This window comes from Epinephelus moara, chromosome 16, assembly GCF_006386435.1.
Source record: "Epinephelus moara isolate mb chromosome 16, YSFRI_EMoa_1.0, whole genome shotgun sequence".
In the NCBI taxonomy this organism is placed as follows: domain Eukaryota; kingdom Metazoa; phylum Chordata; class Actinopteri; order Perciformes; family Serranidae; genus Epinephelus; species Epinephelus moara.
In genome coordinates this window covers 8,258,848-8,283,958 of record NC_065521.1, presented here as the reverse complement: position 1 = coordinate 8,283,958, position 25,111 = coordinate 8,258,848, and the positions used below count along the sequence as shown (strand labels likewise).

Here is a 25,111-nt window from a genome sequence, read left to right as displayed (position 1 = left end):
GGCTCACATTTTACTCATCCAACTGTTCAAGGTTTAAGAGTTAGGATTAGTGACGTTATTAGTTTTCACTGTTTTTAAAGAATGCCCCGACCTCCCTGTCATTTCCATTTTGTGGCAAGTGTGTGTAAGACACTTTGGGCAGATTAAAGCTGATGAATTATTAAGTCTAGTTAAGGAGCTTATTAAATCCAGGGCTACAGAGGAGGGAGAGCAACAGGAAACTGAGCCCCTAAGTCCCCATGAGACGCCCCGCCATGCTGGGAGCTGCTGTTAAGAAGTCCCTTTGCCTTCTTTTATTTAAAAACACTGCAGGAAATTGTTTGCTTGTTTGCAGATACTGTGTGGGGGAAATATTGTAAATGTCCAGTGTTAAATAATTAAAACACCTCAAGCCCTGGAGGAATGTTTAGCAGTAAGAATTACATGAGCAAACTGCCTACCACCGCCTTCATGGTTCCACTTATCCAATGGTGCCAGGTAAAGACCGCTGGACTCAGCTGAAGGAAGGACTTATTTTAGTAACTCTGAATTTGAATTGAGCCCTGCATCAGGCTGTGCAGCGAAGTGGGCAGTGTAAATCGTACACCAGCTTTAAACCTTATATCATCTGATGGGGATGTAAACACCCTAAAATTAAAGCTGATGTTACTCTCTAAAGCTAAAACAATTAGTCCATTTTCAAAAAACGCAACTGATTTTTTGGAAAAAATATATTTTTCGACTAAAACTGTCCTTAAACTGTCCTAATACTTGGCAGAATTCAATAATCAAAATAAATTATGATAAAAGTAAAAGTCCAATCCCACCACAGGCAATTTTTCAAACTATTATTACAGCTAAAAGAAACTGAATCTGTCAGCAGTAGCTAGTATTTGCATACTGGGGATATTTTTCCTCACTGTAAAACATGATCTATAATGTTTGATTTCTTTTCTCTAACTAAGTCAGAGACTTGTTTCATTAATACTCTATAGCTAAGGTCATTACAATAAAATATCCTAGTCTAGTTAACAGTACCTGGTGCAGTCACGCAGTATTGTTTACAAGAAACAGCTGTGGCCATTGTCTGTCAAACCAGTTGAACTGTTAAAGGCTCACTCGGTTGAGCCTCTTGAAAGAACGACATATGGGGATTCAGTGCAATAATATGCTCACGGGATCCCTAGCAATAGTCAATGAGCCCTTGCCTGTCACATGAAATATGGCACAAATTTGTTTCCATAAGTATGAACCATGAATGCATTGAAGTACAGGAGCAAGACAGATTTGAAATGCTGTTCCCTTGTGACTGTAAGAAGAAGGAAGACACTCACTCTTGGCCTTTTCATTCTTGCGCGAGGGCCTCCAACGGATGCAGGACTTGTGTTCGTCCAGATAGAAGAACCGCACCAGTCCTTTGGAGCCGCCACGGAGCTTCACCATCTGGGTCCCCATCTGCATGGAGCTCATACATTTCTCCACTGGAGGCAAGAAAACAAGGCAGAAGAAAAAACAGGTTGGACAGTTGTCAAAAAAAAAAAGCACTGGAGTATGCACTGCAACTGAAAAAAATGTGTGACAGACAAAAATGCGCATACAAAACATGTTGTCATTCGCGAGATTGAGCACGTGTGTGTATGTATTTCCACAAAATTCCATCTGGGCTCTCATGCAAAACACAGTTATTTACTTATACACTCACATGAACACAGAGCAAAGAAAATGCATTGGATATGCCTGTCACTGACAGGGTTTTGCTTGTCCCGTGGGAGGAAGAGAGAGGGAGAGAAGATAGATGACAGTGTGAGGCAATTTCTCCATCAAGTCTTTTAACAAGATCTCAACTTCACACTGTAGACTATGACAGAACAGCAGTAAAAATAAATAAAATCAGGAGCTCTATTTAGATGTGAGGATTTACATGGCGGCCTAGATTTAATAAAAATCATTCTACACCTTTTAGGGAAAAAAACAATACCTAGAGAATAACACCCAAATGAGACATGGCAAAATCCTGCACAATGGCACTAAAAACACAGCCAAGCCTCTTTGTGTCCTTGCCATTAATTCTGGGGGAGGATTTGACAGTTCCGCCAGAGGAAGCTAATGGTGTGGACAGCCACATGTCCCTGGGCTGTGGTTACACCCTATGTGGCCATGATATCAATTATCAAGTGTCTGTCACATCCTATCAAACTATTTCCCCACAACATGCAGGAAATTAGGCCAACTCAGTGCACACGTTTGAAATAAGGTTAGTAGATCAAAGACACACATGATGTTAAGCCTTGAGAGAGGACTTACTTTAAAGTGTCAAACAAAAGCTGGTAATCAATTAATGTAGCATAAAGGCCAGTCACAAATAAATCTTGGATTTAAAAAAATAAAGAAGGGTGCAACTACTACTTTGTGCATCTGACTGTTTCTTTTGAAAAAGTATATAGTGGGCAGAACTGAACTGGTGGCAGAAAGGGACCGTAGTAGTGTCAGTGTGAGCACAAAATAAAAAGCACTATCATGTTTATATTTCTCAACCAATTGCAATGAGTCATTTTTATGCCCATGAGTTTATGATCTATGTGTAGTCAAAAAGAAGTTATGTCTCCAGTTCATTAGAATCGCAATATTTAGGCTATAATTACAGCTGGATGCTCAGTAGAGGAGTGTGTGTTAGACTTACATGAACTGAATTCTTTACGTGGTGAAAGATAATTCATCATTATACGAATTGTAAAAACCCGTTTGTCAAGCATGGATTTGGCTTATTGTCCTTAATTATTAGTTGTGGAGATGTCCCCATATATCGAGTCATGTCAGATAAACTTTTATCAGCAATCAGTGAATGATCCCAAGTACAAACATAGTTCATCTTTTGATATGGATCGGTGGAGGAACAGCAGAGACTGAATACTGGGGTTTTAAAACTGGTACAAAAAGTACAGACCACTGTTGAGATTTTTTTTTTATCTATACATTTCAGTGTTTATGTGTCCCCACTCTAAATTGGCAGTTTTTTGTGGGTTTGTGAAAGCGGTGCAGGCGGAGCTCTCCATGAGTTCTTTTATTCCTCAGCTGCAGTTTGTGACTCAGGCTGGATAACTGACCTGTCAAGCTGTTCAAAGCTGATCAGATCAGAGAGGAGCAGCTGTTGCAAGTGAATACAAAGGAATCGGGGTGGAACTCCGCCGTGCGCGATACAGAGAGCAGACGAGAATTGTAAACACGTGACCATGGAGAGACAGAAATGACATGCCGTTGTGTAAAAAATAAGTCATCACGTGCGCTGCATAATCGTGATTTCAATTTTGACCAAAATAATCGTGATTATGATTTTTTCCATAATCGAGCAGCCCTAGTTGCCCCTCATCTTCTGCTGTTACTCTACAAAAGTATTATGCAACCTATGTTGTACTGCTTACCATGCTTTCTCAATCTACTGACCTTAGTTAACAAAAACAAACTCTTCAGTATAACATGTATTGCTTCAAAGGTCATTGGTCTCCCAACACCCCAACTTTCTTATATGAATGACAAAGCCATAATACGCCGTGCACTTCATACAACGTACAATAGCAAATGACACTGATCATCCCCTCTATCGCTACTTTGAACTTGTGCCATAGGGCCGGCGATATAGAACTTTAAAATGGGAGAAGGTTCACTTTAGCAGGAGTTTTGTCCACTTAGCCATTGCAGCATTGAACAAATTGCCTCACTGATGTGTTGTTGGTGCCGTGAGGTTTGGTCTGGAGAGTCTGTGTATTGTCTCTTATGTTGTGTTTTTTTTATGTATTGTTGTTTGTTTTGAACAGACTGTGAAGTCAAATATCTCTCTAGAACAATAAAGTCTAATCTAATCTAATCTACAACTGCTTTGACCTCTTTAGACTTTTCTCTTTCTCCATGCACCAAGGAGACATGTCAACTTGTGGCAGCAATGCCTACCCTAAATGAAGATTCTGACCTGATTCTAATGTATATCAACACCAAATATATGTGTGTTTATTCATGTTTGATAAGGACGATTTGCAACAAAGAAAGTTTACAGAACACACCAACCATCAAATGACTGAGTTTATAGCTGGATAACAATTTGACCTGGATGCAACATCCAATGTATGTGCTGTGTAAGTAAGTAAACCAGTAGTGATGGGCTGCTCTTATTGATCAATGCTTTGGCCTAACATTCAAGCCCACCCCCAGGGGATTGTTAATATAGTTCAGTTATGTCCTCCTATCCTCTGCAATCAAATTCCTGCTCAGGACTATATCAGATAGGTGGTGATATGCCCCCTTACAGATTGTTAGTGTTGGACCTTTTTCCAGTTGACCTATTACATCACAGACCAAACAATGGAGCGTCGTCCAGTTCTTTAACTACTTTTTTGAACAGGTCGCCATTCCGTGTTTTCCTCCTATCCATGTATTTTAAAATATTTAACTCTTTCAGTTGACACAGCATGAACTGTGTCTCCTCGTCTGTCCAAAATTGCACGGCTCAGGATGTAGATTTCGCCATGTCGTTACCGGCTTCTTCTTCTGTTTCGCATTTACTGTTATTCGAATTCCGGGTCAAAGCCCGGAGTGGAAACTGTGGAGCATGCGCAGAGTGGTACTAACATAGTGATCAGCAAAAAATATTGGTGTGGCAGATAGAACAGATAGGCTTCCATACTTTTTAGTAATTGAACATTTGATGGTTACATGTAAAATAGTGCAGTGAATAAACCAGCAATGCAAAGTGCCTGAACCAGTGAACAGTACTGCGACAGACTCGTCTTGTCAGTCTGTACAGCAGACACAAAAAGGACAGCCACCCTTTTTGAATTAATCAATACTGCAGTCGCCACAGTGCCCACAGAATAACTGTTGGTTACATGATGCCTTTTGATCCCACGTGCAGGCTGGNAGTGAACAGTACTGCGACAGACTCGTCTTGTCAGTCTGTACAGCAGACACAAAAAGGACAAGAAGGACAAAAAGGATGTCTGGTTAAAGTTGTACTCTTGTTCATGTATAATAGGATCAGACAGTTCCTGATATTTTAACAATATTTTAATCATGATAGATATTTAACATTTATGAAAACCAGGATTTCATAAAGAAATGTGTTTATATATAAGACATGCCAGCATTTAAAAAAGAAATTGATGAATTCGGAGGCATACCAAATTCCAATTCCAAATAGCTATCGATTCTCAACTGGAACCGCTTCTCGATTCCCATCCTTAGATACCCAGTCCTACAAGGGACCTGCACTGTATAGATACTATGTCCTGCAATTAATATTGTAGCACCAAATCATAACTGTAAATTAAAAATGCATTGCCAAATCCTTCAGTGAATTTGTATATGAGGCAATACAAAAACACCTCACAAACAAATTATCATAGCTATTTGAGTGAAGGGACTAATTATCCAAAACCAACTGACCCTTAATGATTTTACAGCTTGGACTCTTTGATGCAACATAAATGCAACATGGCTGTGGACCAGCTTTTTATTGATTTTAAGACCAGAGTTATTTCTGCAGCTGCTGGCTGACTGCAGTGCCTGATGCCGATGGCAGAGTTAAGGATCAGCACTCCTTCAGCCAGAGAGTGGGCAGTAATCCATGAAATGAGCTGCTGTCAAAGTTTGGTGGAAAGAGAGCATCCAGACTCTGCAGGCTCTCAGGTCAGGATAGCACACTGCTGAAAACATACCTCCTGACACAAGTGGTTCATCCTCCTCCTCCTGTCAAAGATGAACAGCACGCTCTCTAACAGCCATCACAGTCTCCTGGCCAACATTTACATCAGCTGCCCTCACAGCCAGAGCTCACCATGAAGCCAGAGAGCTCCACTGTCATCCCACTATGAGTGTTCACTTTACTGACATTAAAAGGAAAGTGCCAGGATATCCAATTCCCTAGACTAATATGGAGCTGAAAACAAAACAGCAGGGTAGTAACAAGTCCCTTTTTTGCTCTGTTACGTTGCATGCACCAGTTTGATATCACCAGTGCAGCAAGAGGCTAATCGAGCTGCAACCAAACCCATTGTTTCAGCATGGAACACACTTTGTGGTTGCCTTGAACACAATTTACTCACGAATGAGGAGGCAGAGAAAGAGGCCACATTCAGCTCAAACTCCCCTGTCAGTCGACTAAAAGGAGAATGTTTTTGCTCTTGTGATGTAGCTGGCTGTGTGTGGAAACCCCCTTGGGAAGTCAACAAAATCTCTGAAATAGCTCTCTACTGTACTATACCAAGCAGAGCTTACGCTGTATGGTTTGTGGGTTTAACCCACGGAGCAGGTACAACCTATAGGCTCTCGATGTCCAAGTTGTACTTGAGCGATCAGGCTCTGTAGCCCAGCTTCACAGTGCAGATCAATCAACCAATGCGATGTCAATGTCAAAGCAAGCCATGAAATAATACTCAGGCAGATTTAATATAGCACATACACAACTAAAATCACACACCAGCACCGAGTTAGCAGTAAGTGGCGCAAGAAATGCATTTGACCCATTAGAAAGGTTAGTCCTAGCCTATGGAGGATGATTAAGTCTGGATAATAAAGGCCGGTGTAATCAATTAGTCAACAGTTCAGTGGTTTGGTACTTTGTGTTTACAGTTGGTGCTCAGGCTGAGCTGACACACTCTACTCCGCGAGCAGCCTATTAGAGGACCTGAACACGTGACTCCTTCATTGTGTGTGTTTTGGTTTGGTCAACACATGTAAATGGGCTGTCACCTCCGTGCCAACTATGTACTGATAGGATGTTAGCGAAAACGGCACTTTATTACTTTCGCTTTTGAAGCGGTACGCTAGATTGATTGAAAATGGCATGTTCCAAATTCGACAAGAAAAGAAAGGTGGACAGTGAAAATCGGCAATTCAAGGATGAATGGACCGAACAATTTGCATTCATTCGCCCTCCAACCAGCACAAGACCAATGTGCCTAATATGCAAGGAGACCGTAGCTCTGGTGAAGATTTCCAATTTGAAATGGCATTATGAGACAAACCATAGGAATTTTGAAGAGATCTTTCCTCGAATTTCAGAAGTAAGTAACAAAATAAATGCACTAAAATCATCATATCAAGCTACAAGCAGGATTCTTGTTACATCTATGACACAACAACAAACAGCAACAAAGTGCATGGGTCTTGGGTAAGCACAAGAAGCCATTCTCTGATGCAGAAATAATAAAAGAATGTATGACTGAAGTGATGGACACGATGTTTGAAGGCAAACAAAAAGAGGAAATGGCAGCTAAAATCAAGCAAATCCCCCTCTCAGATTCCACGGCAACCAGACGTACTGAAATACTGGCATTTCCTTAGCTGTGGATGAGTCCACTGACACCACTATAAATGCTCAGTTGATGGTGTTTGTGAGGTATTATGATGAGCCAAAGAAGGAGTTAGTTGAAGATGTATTGGGCACGGTAAACCTCTGTGGACAAACAAGGGGGGGGAAGACATTTATAACACAATACTGGAAATGCTGAATGAAAAAGGGATAGATGTGAAGAAAGTTGTGTCCGTTGCTACTGATGGAGCTCCGGCTATGTTGGGGAGAGAGAAAGGATTGGTTCAGCGCCTGAAAGTTCACCACCCTCACCTCATATCTTACCACTGCATAATTCACCAGTCTGTCCTTTGTGCAAGCCATGCAGCAATTGCAGCAAGCAATTAAACAAGATAACATTTAGAACTGTGTGTCTTCCATGTCTGTATGTAGGCATACACGTAAAGTTGTGCAAAAATACGCCAAATACTCCATACAAATCACCAATTTATTCAGACATTTCTCACATAAATCCAGGACACCAGGATGGTATGCAAGTCACTTGCAACTACAATCGGGAAGACTGTGGAAACAACAATTTCACATGGCATACAGTAGGTTGCTACAGCAATACACAAACTTTTATACAGTATAAAGCTAACAGAAGAGTGTTTGAGCAAGATGAACCCTTAACGATCACATCTAAAAACACTCCAGAGCCCAACTCCAAGTCAACCCAACAAGAAAGCAAATATAAAATCTGTTTGTGCTGACAGAGCATCAAAAGGCTCCACCTGAGAACTGAGACTGCCTTCTGGGAGACATACACCAAATTCATTCAACAACCCCATGAACGACAAATCAGGCACCATACTGTGTTCCCAATTTGTGATAAAGAGAGTGAGGGACCACTTCATGTAATAATGTCAGCAAGCTTTTGGCTGTTACTGTTACTGCTACTGAACCATTTGTAGGTCACAAATAATCACTGCCATTTCACCATTCATTAAAAAAAGAAAGAAAAAGAATTACCTGCTGCTGCATTTCACAAAATTCCATCAATGGAGCTACTGCACCATCTCCTGCAGTAATTTTTTTCCCAGCTCAGTTTATCCAGTTCTGAGGAAATTCACACTGCACACAAATGTCTTTGTCATTTGGAATAAGGGTGAGGGTGTTTTGTGATAAAAGCCAAATGTACTTGTTTCTTTTGTAACAGACCAACTGTTCAACACATAACAGAGGCTGGCATTCGCTAAACACTAATAAGATTAATAATCAACACAGAGGACGCCTTGCTAAGAGCAGTGCTTCCTATTTCTGACTATGTGACAACACTGCCAAACTGTTTAACCCTGCATCCTACCGGAAAATTCACACGATCAAAAGTAAAACAAATAAGACATTTGCATGGTCACAGTGACCTTGACCTTTGACCTCGAAAATCAAATCAGTTCATCATTGAGTCCAAGTGAACGTTTGTGCCAAATTTGAAAAAGGTTCCCTCGCTGCGTCCTTGAGATATCACATTCACAAGAATGAGACAGATGAGGTCACGTAGACTTGACCTTTGACCAATGACTTCCAAAATCTAATCAGGTCATTATTGAGTCCAAGCGAAGGTTTGTCCCAAATTTGAAGAAATCCCCACAAGGTGCTCTTGAGATATCACATTCACAAGAATGAGACAAACAAGGTCAAAGTGAGCATGTCCTTTAACCTATAGGCCTAACTGTCAAAAACTAAAGTTGAAAAAATTCCGTTCTTGAGATATCATGGTTACATGGATGGAATGGACGTACAACCCGAAAACATATTGCCTTTTGCCATGGCTATTGCAGGTGCAGAGGCATAAAAAACGGATGTCATTTCCATGTACTGGTGGCAAGAACAACAACACAAGAAACACCTTTTAGTTACTAATTCACAATGTAAATTAACAGCCAGTTTACACAACACAATTTTAGCGCTAATTTTCCACTTGCTGACAGTTTTTGGAGATTGCCTATAAAAGCCCCAAAGTGGCGCTTGCTCCTGTGAGCAACTATGAGTGAATTTTTGAAGAACTTTTGAACAGCAATGACAACAGATACTACCAAACAGACTTGTCCCCTAAACTGTCTTGTTACATGTGACCACCTGTCTCAGATCACTTGTGCAATCTGCAAAACCACAACTTCAAGATACCCGTTAATAAGACAGACAGTCATCTACTGTGATCAGTATAGCAATCTGATGACATTTAAAGTTGTATAGTGTGGAGGAGCCATTAGTTATCAAGTGCAAATTATTTAGGCAGATCAACCTGGAGAACAAATGAGAGGAAAAAAGGAAATAGGGACATAAAAATCCAATCAAAAATAAATAACGAAAACAAAACCATAAGAGGACACATGAGTAAAAATAACACAGATGATAGGGACAGGGACAAAGATAGAGGGATGACCTGGTGTATAGTTTAATAGCAGAGAAAATATAAAGCAATCCGATGCTGCTTACATATTGGTTTTCAAACAGAACAAAGACACAACAGCAGCACACATTGTAGAGACGGAGAGAGAGACTAAAGTGGAGCACAAGACACAGAAAGGCAGTTCACTCTTTACTACTGGGGGTCTGGGCTCGTTGTCATGGTTACAACACCAGATTTAAAGCGTGCATGGATGTGGAGAAGACGCCCATTGTGAAGGAACGCTGAATGTTAACAGGATGTTCAAATAGCTGAAAATAAGCTCTGATCCTATCTGTGAGCTTGATTTATGAGCACACACAGTGTGTACAATACAATAGAAACTTGTCAAAGAAAACTGAACTCATAAGTTTAAATTCTCACTTGGATAAAATGTTCACAATCATGAGAACTTTCAGAAAAAAATGTGAACTTGTGTGTTGACATTTTCACTCACACATTATTCACACATCCATGTCCTAAATGAGAAGTCAAAGAGAAAATATTCACAAATGTAGATCGATATTTACATATATACATACATTTTGTGAGAAATGTACCTTTTCTCAACCACAGTAATTATCACCAACGCTAGTCAATTCCATGCCTCTGCATCTCCTAAACAGCTTCCTACGAGGATGTGGTTGTTACGTGATGGGACGACCTACATCAACACTCCAGTTTTTAACACGCATTAGCAGTCCAGCTGGAGGTCACAGCTGCTCTGGTTAGTTAATGGGGTTAAAGCAGGAGGCAGACAACAGGTGACAACTAAGGTAGCAGTTCCTAACCAAAACACAGCTGTGTGTAGACTGAGGCCAGGTAAGATAGGTGGGTGTCACCTCAGTGACGTGGCAGGGTAACCTGGGTGGCTGCTGTCCTGCTGCCACTGTCACAATATGGGTCAAGCAGGCAGAGTCAGCTACTGTCAGGGCACCAGGTTAAGCCCAGAGGGATTGTCTGGGGGCCATATGTTATACACACACACACACACACACACACACACACACACACACACACACACACACACACACACAGGTTTTTCCATGGTGCAGATGGCCATGTTGCTGACGTTAAAGCAGCAATCTAATGAAGACTTACAGGGGACCAGTGTACAAATACACACAGCCACTTTCATATTTGTGAGATGGGAACAGTAATGTAACAGTCTCTGCCCCTAACAAGTACTACTGCGAAGCCTTTGAGCGAGACAATGCACCTGTTGCTTCTTGCACTACAAACTCATAACTTTGTGTGATGGAAATAAGTTTTGGCTTTGTGTTGATTCCGATTCTCGCTGCTGCCTGTCCCAATTGTGAACATGACTTTTATATTTCTTGGGACTCCTTGGTGTCAGATGTTAGTCGCTGTGGCTATGTTAGCTTGTGCTACTTGGCGGACAGTGATTGGACTCTGGGGAGAGCGGCTCAGAGGCGGTTTCTCAGTGCTGTGTCTAACCTATGTAACATCAACGGCAGTGACAGAGTGTTGGCTGATTTTTCTCATGTTAACTTTTAATTGATTTGAATGACAAATTGAAGCTTGGCTGTTCAAGAAATGAATTTCAAATTGCACTACTTTTCCTTTGTCGCGTAATTGACATTCCTGTAGTCTTTCTAACGACAGATTTCCGCAGTCATATGTCAACAGTTTTACTAAAAACTATGACTTTCTTGATGCAAAATGATCTTTTAAAGTGACAAACATCATTTTTGTAATTGCACAATTCAAACACGATCAAAAAAATATTTGTCTCTCCCCATACACATTTTCCAAAATAAGGTACCATGTTGGTCCACCACAAAGGGAAGGAACTCACCTCTTTATAAAACTCGAGGCAGGAGAACTGGCTTCACAACCTCTCTAGTCTCTAGACATTTTACTTTTCCACCAAAATTAGTGAATGTATACAGGGTTTAAAACATGGGAAAGCCCGCTCACCTCACCTCGCTCACCTCAAACACACTACCAGTCAGGTATAGTAAGTCTCCATTACTGATCAGTTGCACAAAAAGACAACAGATTAGACCACAAAGAAGTATAGAGTTGTATCTTGGATTTGGTGTGTATTGTCACTGCAGGGAATTTTAGCTGATCTCTCTGATATCCAACCTGTGTATCTCTACTCAGTGTATCTGACAAAACTTACCCATGTAGCCAAGCCTCCATTTAGAGAACGCCACAATGCTGCTGCCTATCCAGAAGAACTCCTCCACTACGTGGGACAGAGGGGCCTGCTGCTGGCTCTTACACTCAGCCAAAGCTTTCTGTTTGTCCTTGTCCCCCTCTGAGGAGAAAGCCCCTTTAGCTGGAGGTCCAGGTTTGTCTCCGGTGGCGGCCGTGGCAGTGGAACACATCAGTGCTGATGACATTGGGCCAATGGGGAAAAAGCTGCTCCTCTTGGATGTGTTCATTTAGAATAATTGAGTTTACAAGTATGCTGCCTAAAAAACGCGAGAATGTTCCCACCAAAATTTCACTTGAGTCAAAATGCAGCTTTGCGTAAATTAGGGATGCAAAATAGACATCAAGTAGTTCTGAATAAATGTTCTTTATGGGTAATGTTCTATACCCTTCTATATCCGAATAATTCTACCTCACATATAGTATCATCAATCACACTACTTGCTGGAAGTTTCCTTCCAAGGTTCAAAGCAAAATCCGCGGAAAAAGCCAACAGAAAAATTCCTCTCAGTCTCCGAATGGTATCAACAGTTGGTCAATAATCTTGTGATGTTATTACCCCAGCAAACGTGCTTATTGCACTGCCATCTCTTCAATATTCTTCCATCTCAAAGACCAAAAAGATGCAGCAGTATTTTTTCAAAGCTACAATTTCTCTTCATGTGGTGCCATCATTTCATTATTTCTTCCCTCTGCTAGCATTAATCAGCAGTGCTGAAAATCAGCTGGCTTCTTATGAGACAGAGGATGTGGCTGTCAGCGATGGAAAGCAGAAAAGAGATGGAAGCACAACACACAAACGGTAACTGTGTAACATGTGTTGGGCGGGCAGAAAGCCTAAATCCCTAGTAAGCAGTAATCCTAGTCTAGGAGCTTTGCTAAATGTGTGGTGTGAAATGCAGTGACCCACAGAAAAAGACAGAGACGGAGGACGATAGGATGTGATAGAGCCTTCATAAAGACTATATTCTTTTATGCTCTAGGACCAATTAAAGAGTCTGTTTGATGTCAGAGGGTTCCTTTCTCTGACGGCTCCGGACAGACTGAGCTGAGATATTCCCACACCTGTCTGCACACGTCACACAGCTCCAGCCGAGCTCCACATGAAACAATCCTTTTATCAAATACTTTTCACTCACTGTAGATCTCTGGCTGCCTTACTGGGGCTCTGCATTATCAGTACAGATTGAAACTATAATTCTTACTTTCAGTGTGCATGCTAATCCTTTATCCACGCATGCTTGAGCAAACACAGCAGTTCTGATTAGTTCAGCATGTGCTAAAGTGTCAATACTGTTACACTATGCCACTTTTTATAAACCTTCAATATTTTCACCACATTTGCTGTGACTGCTAAAACTCCATCACAACATAACCTCCAAAATAAGTACAGCTGTGGCATGAAATAGGTCAGGTTTCAGGCTGACTCAGTCTGAGCATGTTGAGGGGTGTCAAACAGTGTCAGACCTCAGGACCTGCATTCACACTGCCTGACAAACAGGTGCCAGGTACTGAATATGGAACAGTTTCTCTTAGGAAGCTGACAGAGTCTGAAAATGAGCCCTGAGCATTAAAAGCCATGTGCAGAGGTAGCTGCAAAACCGTCCACTGCAAGAAAATGTCATTCAAAAACACATTAATTAAAACACAAACACATAACCTGACAATTTATTTGATTTGTCCAAACAAGAATTTTTAATTTTTTTTAAACAGCAGAGATTACAGCTATCTCACATTTCTGCTGTGCTTCTCTTATGAACTCCATGGCTTTGCTAGCGTCTTTGATAAAACAAATCCAGCATGGAGGCTAAACATTGTTCTTTGCTTTGCTGTGGCGCAGCAAAACATACAGTGTGTCTCAAATCGTATACTTCTGTATTAAACACTTAATATATTGAGTGCACAAGTGTGCTAGGTGCATTCATGCTGCATAGTACAGGAAAATGCAGTGTACTACAGGCACACTCAAAATGGTCCAAAAGTTGAGTGTGGAATGATGTTTCTCACCCTTGATGGTCACGATCTTTGTGACATAGCTGAAGCCACATCACAAACTTCTCAACTTCTGACATTGTGGCTCGGGGCAACAAGTACCCTGTAAGTTATTCATGTTTTCTGCACTAAGTACAAGGGGTGTAACGATCCATCAATCTGGATCGATATATCGATTCAATGATCAGCAATCCAGTGTCAACAATGCAAAGTGAGAACATCTATCCGTATCGTCATCCTGAGGATACGCTTTTATTTTGACAGTCTGTGTCGCTCTCAAACAGCAGCAGGCAGATGGCAAGCAGCCAAGTGATACACAATGAGTATAACATTTATTTACTCGGAAATACATCAGCAGTGTAGAAATAATTTGGATTTTGGAGAAAAAAGGGGTCAACAGACAGAGTACATGCCAGAGCACAGCTAACATTAGCATTCGCTACCTAACTAATTTGCTCCTAGCTATGGCGGCACATCTTAATCAGCACTGACATTATGGTGTTAGTTTGGTTTATGTGCAGGTGGAGATAGCAGTCAAATGTGAATGATAATGATCCACTGTACATTTGCAATTCACCGTTTATAAAGAAGACATATTACACTTTCAGAAAGTGCAAAACAGTGGTGCTCAATTGAAACAACACTACAGTGTATAGTGTAGTGCATTGACGTGTACTAACGGAAGTATGCGATTTGAGACACTGATATTCTAGCCACCTAAAAAAAAATCAGTTATCAGTTTAGGTGTGAGCTATATTTGGAATATTTTACCACTTTACCTCACACACTAACTAAGAGATGCAGCAGACAACCAGCAATTTGCCTTTTCTGCAAACAAAAATTACTGTTTTATTAATGGAGGCTTCGAGATAACAACTTCAGATCCCCGTCAGAAAGGGCTGTGTGTGGGGCATCGGTAGCGTAGTAGATAGTGCCGGTGCCCCATGTACAGAGGCAGCGCCTCACTGCAGCGGCCGCGGGTTCGAATCCGACTCGCAGCCCTTTGCTGCATGTCAGTCCCCACTCTCTCTTTGTCTCCCCATTTCACTCTCTGTCCTGTCATTAAAGGCAAAAGCCCACAAAAAAATAATCTTTAGAAAGGGCTGTGTGATAGCGAGGTAAAATGGTGAAAATATCCTGAATATAGCGTACACTTAAACTGATAGTGATTTTTAAGTGGGTCTTTTTTTAGGTTCCTTAGAACCAACCAATTGAGGCAACATTTGAGCACTGTTTCATTTCATGTACGTGACAGAGGGGTTTTCATGAAAAACATGATTCAGTCTATAGTAAGGATAATTAAGCAATATCACACGAGAGGGAGTGATGTTGTACTGTATATCGTCACGGCTGTGATTCGGTCACAGGCACCAGGCCGCAGATATGCTATCTTTTGCTGTGAACACTGATTGACAAAAAGGACACATTTGATATTGTTTGGTATAAGCAAAGTTTTTTTCTTTTTAATCACAATTAATTGATTAATAATGATCATTAATGTTATCAGTGATTAATTAAGGAAAGTGCTTACAATATGCAACCATAGTTTATAGCAACTGATGCAGTACACACTCACATTTATAATTTATGGCTTAGTCTGTTTGAGATAGATAGATGGATCCTTTATTGTCATTGTGTGTTATATAACAAAACTTTGTTGGAGCAATCCAGTTAGCAGCATTATGCATCAACACACACTCACATATTCACCAGCACACACTCGCATAAGCTCATCACATCATTCTCACAACCACATACATTCATATCTATATTTTTAAGATATATGACAGTATTATATGATAGTGTTTTGCTGTTTAGATATTTATTTATTTAGAAGCACCTCCTAATTTACTGATGAATTCAGACACATTTAAGAGGTTTAAATCATAATGCTGTCAAAATACAATGTAAGCTGTGTCCTAATTCAAGGTCCACCTCCGTTGAATCATTTGAAGACTATGTAGGCAACACCTTCAGAAGACTGAAGCCTAATGGGCTGAACATGTGTGTCCTCCGCAAAGGAGATAATCTACAGAGGGCTCACCATGGTATCATCACAACTCCCTGAACCTGGAACTCCACACACCAGATGGCAAGAGGCGACTGCATTTCCCAACAACATATGGAGGTGAATGAAATAGCTGAATACTGTGAGACGCACACAGTCAATAGTTCAGACCCATGTCCTCATGATCTTTAAAACGTTTACAATAAGCCTCCCTGTAGGAACATTATTTGGACCTTCCAATCCATTCTGCAGTAAAATACTTAATTCAACACAGAAAGGAGCAAACTGACATTATGTGGATGATGTCACAGCAAAAAGTTGACAAGAGCTGGTACCTGGGGCCTCATGTACAAAGGGTGCGTATGCACAAAAACATGGCGTACGTCCTTTTCCACGGCAAAGTTCAGATGTATCAAGAGTGAAATGACCGTGGAAATGTCAATGCCTCACGCCAACTTCATGGCTGGCGTACGCACGTTTCTACAGCTGTTGATCCTTTGGCGACACTTAGAGGTGATGCTGGGAAACTGTCATAATAAATAAATGTGAAAACAATTAGTCCTCAGCCATCACAGGATGAATTTGTTTAGGTCAACAGGAAGCATTTTCATTCGATCAATGTACAGATCATATGTGACGCAATTGCAATTAACCAACATTGTGGCGAGGTGGCCTGGTTCAACGCACGATTCATACATTCTGAGTAACAGCATGGTTGGGAACAGACTACTAGCTGGCACTGTGCCTGATGGGTGGCTTCTTGGTGAGTAAATAATTTATTTAATTGTCCTAATATCAATCCCCATGATGCGCATTGAGCATGTGCGCCCCCAAATATTATCCAGTCTTCACAGCATCAGTACTAGTCAGTGGTTAAAGTTAGTGACTTGCTGTTTGTTGCTGGTTAAACTACAGCTTCAGAGCTTTCGAACAAGCCCCTGATTGTCTCTGTGTGTAAAGTACTCATGTCAATAAACCCGTGCATGAAGTGTGACATTTCTTGCAGGGCTCATTTAAATATGATTTGCATATTTAAATGGAGGACTGGATAGGGAGGGGTCATGTACTCCAACACATGCGCTCAATTCCATGTTGATTGGGATGTACAAAGGAAATGTGCTTGGATTCATGTGTATGCACAGATTCATACATCTGGATGTTTTTGTGCGTACGACATTTTCTGGATTTAAACGTACGCCATGTTTCAGTAGGAAATCCACGCAAGTCTTTGTACATGAGGCCCTTGGTCTGTAACCTGACAAATCCCATTTTAGGATATTCAGGAGGGCCCATGGCTGTTATGTGTATGTCTCCTTCTGACAGCTACAACTAAATGTGAAAATGCGTTTCCATCTTCCACTTTGTGTCACAAAATACAAAACATTGTTAGCATGCTGTCACTGATAAACATTTAAATTAACAGTTTTAATCTCACAACCAAGTGGCAACCTGGGGGCTGAAATATAAAGCCAACACAGAAAGGCCAAAAACTGCAATTGCTCCAATGGCCACTTGAGGCTGGCTCCAAGAGCAAGTCAGACCCAATGGACCCCCATGTTAAAATGCCCAAATATACAGCAGAGATAAACATATTTACAGCCTGGTACAAAAAACAGTTTTGGTCTTTATAGCTCATTTCAACATTCATGACAACTGACAAATAATGATAATGACAGATCAAAGTAACAGTACTTTAAGGACAATATTCTAGTACTCTTTTAATCTCTGGTTTTAAGGGAGTCAAGCCCAAAGTAAGATGCAAGGCAGCAGCAGAGACCAGGCTAGAGTACACATGCACACTCACAATCAGTGGAATTTCTGCTCTACAGACACCGTATTATCTCTGTGAAATGAGACTGCAGTCTGACCAAGGCATAAAGCAGCATCATGCCAAGTGAAGTGAAACACCACGTCCCCAGCACTCACACTGGACTTTTATGAGTTCTTGAAGGTTGGTAAAATACCAACACTGCTGGACAGAAGCCAACACTAAACATCTTTAAATGTAACCTATTTCAATCTATTAAGTGCCGCTCTAACATGTAGAAGCGGAGGTGCAATTTGCAGTAATTCTGGATTCTCCCAGGCTTCTGGCTCTGGTGACATTTGACAGTAAGGAATTTGACTAATATGAAAATAATCATGAGAAAGACCATTTCAATTTCATCAGTTAAAATCAGGAAATAATTCAAACTGATAAGTCCGCTTTGTCATTTCAAGTTGAGGTAATTATGCGCCTGCCAATTTGAAAATGAAAAAATCAAGACCACAAGACCCATCCAATTTCAATATCCCAGTGGTAGTGTTATGCTCAGGAGTAAAACATCAAATTATTTGCCAATGGTTTTGATTTTGTCAATGACTGCATTGTCAACTATTCTTAACTTATCATTTTGTTACATATCATGCACACACAAAGGGAAATTTAAAGGTCAACTTGATTAGATTATTTCAATTTAATATTGACAAACTATGCATAGTAGTCACATCCAAAAACTGTTAAAGCAGATGCTGGACCTATGAAAACACACACACAATGGTTTAATATAAACAAGAAATTATTATCTTTGACCATAGGATTTATTTAGTCTAAATGTAGATGCTCTTTCCCTCTTGTGTGAATACAGGTGGGCTGGTGGTTTTAACTTCCTGGTCCTATGTATTTTAGGGACATCCTAATGTAAATACAGAGAAGCTTCTATGTAGATCTGGACAGATAGAAGGAATAGGGATGCATATTTTAAGTAACTTCGATATTAGAGTAATCACATTGAATTATTATAGAGTAGGCCTACTCAAATACTCACCAAAAAATACATAAAATTTAAGAAGAGGAATGTAAATTGTCCGACAGCAGAAAAAAGGTGCAATCTGAAATTAATTTATTGAACAACCAGACTTCAATTTTGTCTATCAAATTAACTGTAAAATAACATTACATAGACCCAACACTGAAGGACCATCTCTGAGTCAGTTCACTCAGTACGTTTACATGACATTAGAGAAAATCGATTTATTGTGTTAGTACGACTAAACTCGCACTTTTAAAATACATGTTACACATGTAAACATTATCCAGACTGCTGTCAACATTACCCGGACTGCTTTCTTCCACCTCTGTAACATCTCCAGACTCCGCCCATCACTGTCCCAGTCCACCACTGACCTCTTAGTCCATGAATGTGTTCAGGGTTTTCTCTGCCTATCTAATAAAAAGGCGGGCCGCCTGGGTGATTTTGGCCGCGCCTTGGTTAAAGCATGTGTGTGTGCATGGGGGGCGTTCAGATGTAGCGTCTTTTGCGTCAGGCGTTGTCACGTAAATGACAAATTCCAGCACGTGAATAGGCCATAGCACAACACAGCAGCATGTCAAGTGGGCCGAACCCGAGCAAAATTTTGCTCTATTTTTAATTTGTTATTATATAGTTTGTTATGGAGTCCCTGATTTCCCCGTGACACTTACAAATGTTTGCGTAACTGTGCTTGGATGTTGTTTTATGAGGCTCTGGCGGCTTTCAGTTGTCTCTTTGTCTTTAACATTACACGGCTCGGCTTTCTCTCGCATTCCTTCTACTTTTCTCTGTGCTGTCTCAAGTGTTGATATAGATTGGTCGCGTTGCCGCGCAACGTGGCGACTTTAACTTTTAAACTTTTACACAGCACGTCTTTCTGTTTAACGTCGCCGTACCTGAATCCAAAGTATCGCCATATAATAGACGTTGCGTTTTTTTCGCCACCAACTCAGCCTGTTCATGGTCGTGCTCATGCTCTTCTTCAGTGTCTATGTTGGTCCCTGCTGCACGCCGGGTGGTCACCTGACCACCATACATGCTGCACACACCAGGACAGCTTGTGGGTGTAATGTCAACAAACTCCACACACTACAGGAGAGGCAGTCACATTCACAGCACACACATTAAGATTTATTTACATTAAATCGCAAATCGCAGCCTTTTATGCGGTTATGTAATCGCACAGCCTGACATCGCGATTACAACTGCGATTAGATTAATCGTGCAGCACTACTCCGGTGTTGTGTCAGATCCCAGTTCCCCCTCGGGCTGTGTCTCTCCTACTGTTTCCCACGGAGCTCTGCCCTGTTTGAAAGGTGAAGGAAGCCCCTATGTGGAAAGACGTCACCTCCGAGATGTAGAATGTGTATTATAGAAGAGAAACGCACATTTCAGGACCGCTGACTTGTATCATCAGAACAGACATGTCCTGTGATTTTCAGCCTCCTTTCATATTTAATAGAGAGGGGACAATACCTGACAGTAATATTCTCAGCTGTCAGGATGTGCCTGCTGTAAAGGGTAAATATAATCATAGAAGGCGGAAAATCACAGGACATGTCTGTTCTGATTATACAAGTCAGCAGCGTAAAGCTCAAGCATGTGGGGGCCTCCTTTCATATTTAATAGAGGGGGGGACCGTATCTAAAAGTACAGCTGTCAAGATGCCCCCCGCCACAGGCTCTCTCTGTCCCCCCATTTCACATTGTCCTGTACATTAAAGGCAAAAAGCCCAAAAAAATAATCTTTAAAACTCTGCAGCCCAGATCATTACCCGCACCAAATCATCCGACCACATCAGCTCCATTCTCATCCAACCGCACTGGCTCCCTGTTCAGTACCGGACTGACTACAAAACCTTCTGCTCTCCTTCAAAGCACTCCACAACCTAGCCCTCACTTATCTCTCTGATCTTCTCCAGGAGTGTACTCACTCCCTGTGCTCCTACTCTGCTGGTCTCCTGACCATTCCCACCTCACGCCTCAGCACCATGGGTGACAGGGCTTTCAGCTGCACTGCCCCCATGACCTGGAACTCCCTACACTCACACATTCGACAGCCTGACAGCATAACATCCTTTGGATCCCGTCTCAAAACCCACCTATTCAAACTGGTTTATGCACTTTAACACTGAATGTACCCTCTGCCACCCCCTGCCGCAAACAATATGTGTATGTCCAATTCACGTCTCATGTTCTATACACTATTTTATGCTCAGTAAGGTGACCTCAGGTGTTTTGAAAGGCGCCTTTTTCTTCTTTAATGTATTATTATGTTGGTCCAACTGAAGTCGTCCTAAATCAAATTTCTCAAAGTTGGACTAACACACCTAGATAATGCCAGTGGGGGGGTATTTGTGTGCGGCATCATATGCCGTATACCCCAGTGAAATTCCATAAAGGTATGAAAATCTAAATACCGCCAAAGCCTACTGACATCCAAACAAGCACTCCAGTATAGAAGGTAGTGACAGCTGCTGGCCTTATGTTATTCTTTTGTGCTAGGTATATATGTATTCTTACCATCTGTGGGCTCTAAATTTCACTGGGATCATCATATGACTATCATATGACCAGAGAAATGATATTTAAAGATAGTGTCTGTGTATGTTAGGGATGCATGATATCAGATTTTTTGCCGACATCCGATTTGCTGATATGTAACAACTCATTTGATTGATAACCAATACCATTATCAATTTTCACTTTATTCTTCACCTAATTTTAATGATCATCAAGTGTCCTTTGTAGTGGAGTTAACATCATATTATGCATCCATACTCTTTTTGTGATGGTCCACCAGCAGATGGGAGACATTAAATAGAATGCTTTTCAATGTATGTAATTTTCATTCGTTGTGCAAAATATGAAAAAGCATGGTGGCCGATTCTAAAAGTTCATTTTAAAGCCAATATCTGCCAATACCAATGATGTGCGGATATCATTGTGCATCCCTGCTGTATGTTTTCAAATCTAAAGATGAGCAACAGCTCTAATGTAACTTGTGGATGTGTTATTAAATTGCACTAAAGGGAACTACAGAGGCAGCATGCAGACCTTTGTGTATGTTTTCATTTTAACCACAGAGTGCCCTATGAGCAAGCAGATACAACAATAACCACATGTAATACATAAAGAGGGGTCACGAAATCAGTCAGCAAAATTACATTTTTTTTTTTTTCTTAACAAATTTCACCCTGCCACCTCCACCACCTCCTGAGAGTTGAACTTCTTCACATTACCACAAACTGCTGAAGCTTAAACAACTTCCAGGGTTCGCCATCAGAACTGTTACATCTGGCTCTACCTTCTCACTGTGTCATCTATAATTAAATGCCTGACCTAACATTATGTGGACTGATCCAGAGCAGAGCTGCGTGGGCCCCGTCTGTGTCAGCAAACAAGACTCATCCTCTGCCCCCTGCGTTCATTACACTAATTTGCTTTGCTTGTCGCCGCTGCTATGTAGCCATTAACTGAAGGCAATAATTGGATCACTGGGCTGCTCTCTTCAATTGGGAACACCTCTTACACATTCATCACATTTAAAAGCTCGTTAACACCTAACTCAAACATCCACAATAAGAGCTTACAATGAGAGAGGAGGTGAAGGATGTGGGCCACCCACATGTTTAAAATTGAATGAAACAGATGCTGCTGCTGGATGGATCATTTCTGCACCTAATTTATCGGAGGATCGTTTCAATATCTAAAAGGAGTTGTATAGCATCATATTCTCTCATACTCGCAGTGACTAAGTAAGGAAACAAAGCTGACGGAATCATTTTGGAAAATGAGTTAGGAAAATCAGTGGCAGAGGACAGATCATACAGGACAAGATGTTTGGTCATTTGCAGCAGCATGTAAATATCAGTCCAAGTCAGGAGACACACTGTGAGGAGTGGAGACAGCGAAGAGAAGACGCTAACAGCTGTTAGCTAACTCACCATGGCTCCGGGGGCTGGCTTTTTTGGTGTGTTTGCCAGGCAGACATTTTGACACGCTGTTTTCAAACAGTAAGTTGGGTTTACTGTGCCGTTTTCGCACCTTGGACCAGGTGGCATAAATATGAATTTTCGACGACTTGTCATTGATATACCAGAGAAGAACTGAGTCCTGGAAACTCGCAATCTGTGGCATAACAGCTCAGCTCTCTGGGCTCTCATTAAAAAAACCGAGAAACGACAGCGGAAATCCTCATTGCTGTGACTACAATTAAAGTATTAAAAATAAGAAATGTTATAGTGGAGTCTTACAGTGTGTTCATGAATATCAACACATCGGAAAAAAGTCAAATCACGAGAGGACATTTTGCTGGCTTTCATTATTCACAGAGCTCACGCACGTGCACACACCTGTGTCGCATTTGGGCGCACACTGAAATGTGGGAAATGTGACATCTACAACAAAACTGTAGTGTTAAAATGTTGAGTACCGCTGTAAAATACTGTTAACATAAGCTGTTTGGACGTAAGTACAGCATTGAATTTTGGTTGGTTGGAAATCTTGCTTAAAATTGTTCCTATAATTGATAAAAAAAGAATCTCACCTCAGTTCCTCTAGCTTTCATTGCTCATTGTCATAGGCGGATTATAAAAGAATGAGCCCCTGTGCACAGACAAGCAAAAGGCCCCACCACCTCTCCTACCCAGGAGCAAGACACCCTTTGTTGTTGTTTTGCATCTTTTTTGAAGTGTATTGTGTCTCTTTTAAAGCATCTTGTATCTTTTTAGTCATTTTGTGTGTCTTTTATTTCTTGTCTTACCTGGTTGTTTTGTGTGTTGTGGTGTCTCTTTTGATAATTTGTGCCTTTTTGGTCATTTTGTGTCACTGTGGTCATTTTGTGTCTTTTTGGGTCTTTTTGTACTACATTATGGGTTTTTTTTGTCATTTTGTGTCTTTTTTTAGTCATTCTGTGCCCTCTTGTGCTTGCTTTGTGTTCTTTGTAGTCTTTTTGTTTTGTCTTTCTTTGGGGTAATTTAGTGTCTTTTTGGTTGTTTTGTGTCTCTGGTAATTATGCAGGGCTCGATAGTGCGAGCGTTTCACTCGCATTTGCGACTAAAAATAGGTGTGTGCGAACTGTAAAAAATATTTAGGGGCACATGTGTGCATAAAAAATCAGCCGAAGCAGCCTATATTTTGGTCAATAAAAAAATATGATAATCTAACTGCAAATGTTGGACGAAATCCAGCCGCCTTCCCTCTTCCCTCTTCACCGTGTGACACGGTTATGGGTGGTTTTCCAAGCCACTGTCGGCACAATGAATATCGTGCGCGACGCCAAGGGTAGCGGTGCCGCTTTGTCAGGCGTTGCCGCCCTCTCCATAGACAAACAATGGGACAGCCAGCGCAAAGCGGTTTTACAGCTGATCATGTGTAGAGGCCTTTAGGGACCGTTCGCCACGGTACCGCTGCTGGGCAGGGTGGAAATAAAGCCCTTTTCACACAGAGCGCGCAAAGCGCAGACCTCCGCCGACGAACCCATTCATTGTGTATGTGCTACCGCGGCGCAAGAGCGCACCGCTCTGCCGCCGAGCTGAGCGGCGCGCGCCGCCAGCCTGCGCTCGAATTGAAATTTTTTTAATTTCACCGCAACGCGCTGTGACGACACCTCGGCGCCGCGCGTCCAATAGCAGAGAAGAGCCTGAAGTAGACCCGGAAGCGGTCACCATGGAGCTGTAGCTCCTGAACGAGCCTGTACTCCCCCAAATCCTGTCCTCTGCGCCCTACCCCGCGGTGGGCGCCGCGAAAGCTCTGTGTGAAAGAGGCTTAAGTCCTGCAGAGTTTCAGAGGACCTGGAGAATGTTTTAGGATAGTAATAACATTATATAAGATAATCATATTGCAAAGATAATATATATAAGATAATAACATTAAAGACAAAATTAAATTGCAATACTTTTTCAAAACTTGATGATTTTACCTTTCTGTACATTTTGTATACAAATTCATTAAATAATTTTGCTTGTAAATGTCTATTTGCATCACGTTTATTATGGAAAACACATTATTTGATCAATTTACATTGTGCCCCTAAAGTTCTTTGTGCGCTCCTTACTTCTTCAACTTAGGAGAACATGTGCTCCTTGGGAAAAAGGTTAGCATCAAGCCCTGTTATGTGTCTTTTTTGGTCTTTTTATGTCTTCTTGTGCTTGTATTTTGTTCTTTGTAGTCTTTATGTGTCTCTTTAAAGTAATTTTGTGTCTTTTGGGCATTTTTTGTCTCTTTGTTTTTGGTTCATCTCTATTTGGGGTAATTTTTTAATTTTAATTCTTTTTTTGGTCTTTTTGTCTCTTAATGGGTGTTTTATGTCTCTCTGGGGTAATCTTGTGTGGTTTTTTTTAGTCACTTTGTGTCTCTGTGGTAATTTCTTGTCTTTTTGTTTTTTTCATTTTGTGTCTTTGTGGTAACTGCGTGTCTTTTGTTGTC

At 41.1% G+C, this 25,111-nt stretch overlaps 1 protein-coding gene across 2 annotated transcripts in view; it reads right to left on the bottom strand.

Moving 5' to 3' along the window:
- The window catches only part of plch2a (phospholipase C, eta 2a), a 100,782-nt gene extending 77,789 nt beyond the window's left edge, over positions 1-22,993 (bottom strand). The window contains exons 1-2 of one of the 2 annotated variants that reach the window (XM_050064758.1): positions 22,630-22,993; positions 1,314-1,460 (exon numbers count right to left, since the gene is read on the bottom strand). In XM_050064758.1, the coding sequence (XP_049920715.1) occupies positions 1,314-1,460; positions 22,630-22,822 (340 nt within the window). In that variant the 5' untranslated portion in view covers positions 22,823-22,993. Of the gene's footprint in view, positions 1-1,313; positions 1,461-11,856; positions 12,661-22,629 lie in introns of those variants that run through there. The other variant, XM_050064759.1, reaches the window with a different exon arrangement.
- Positions 22,994-25,111: the final 2,118 nt, after the last annotated feature.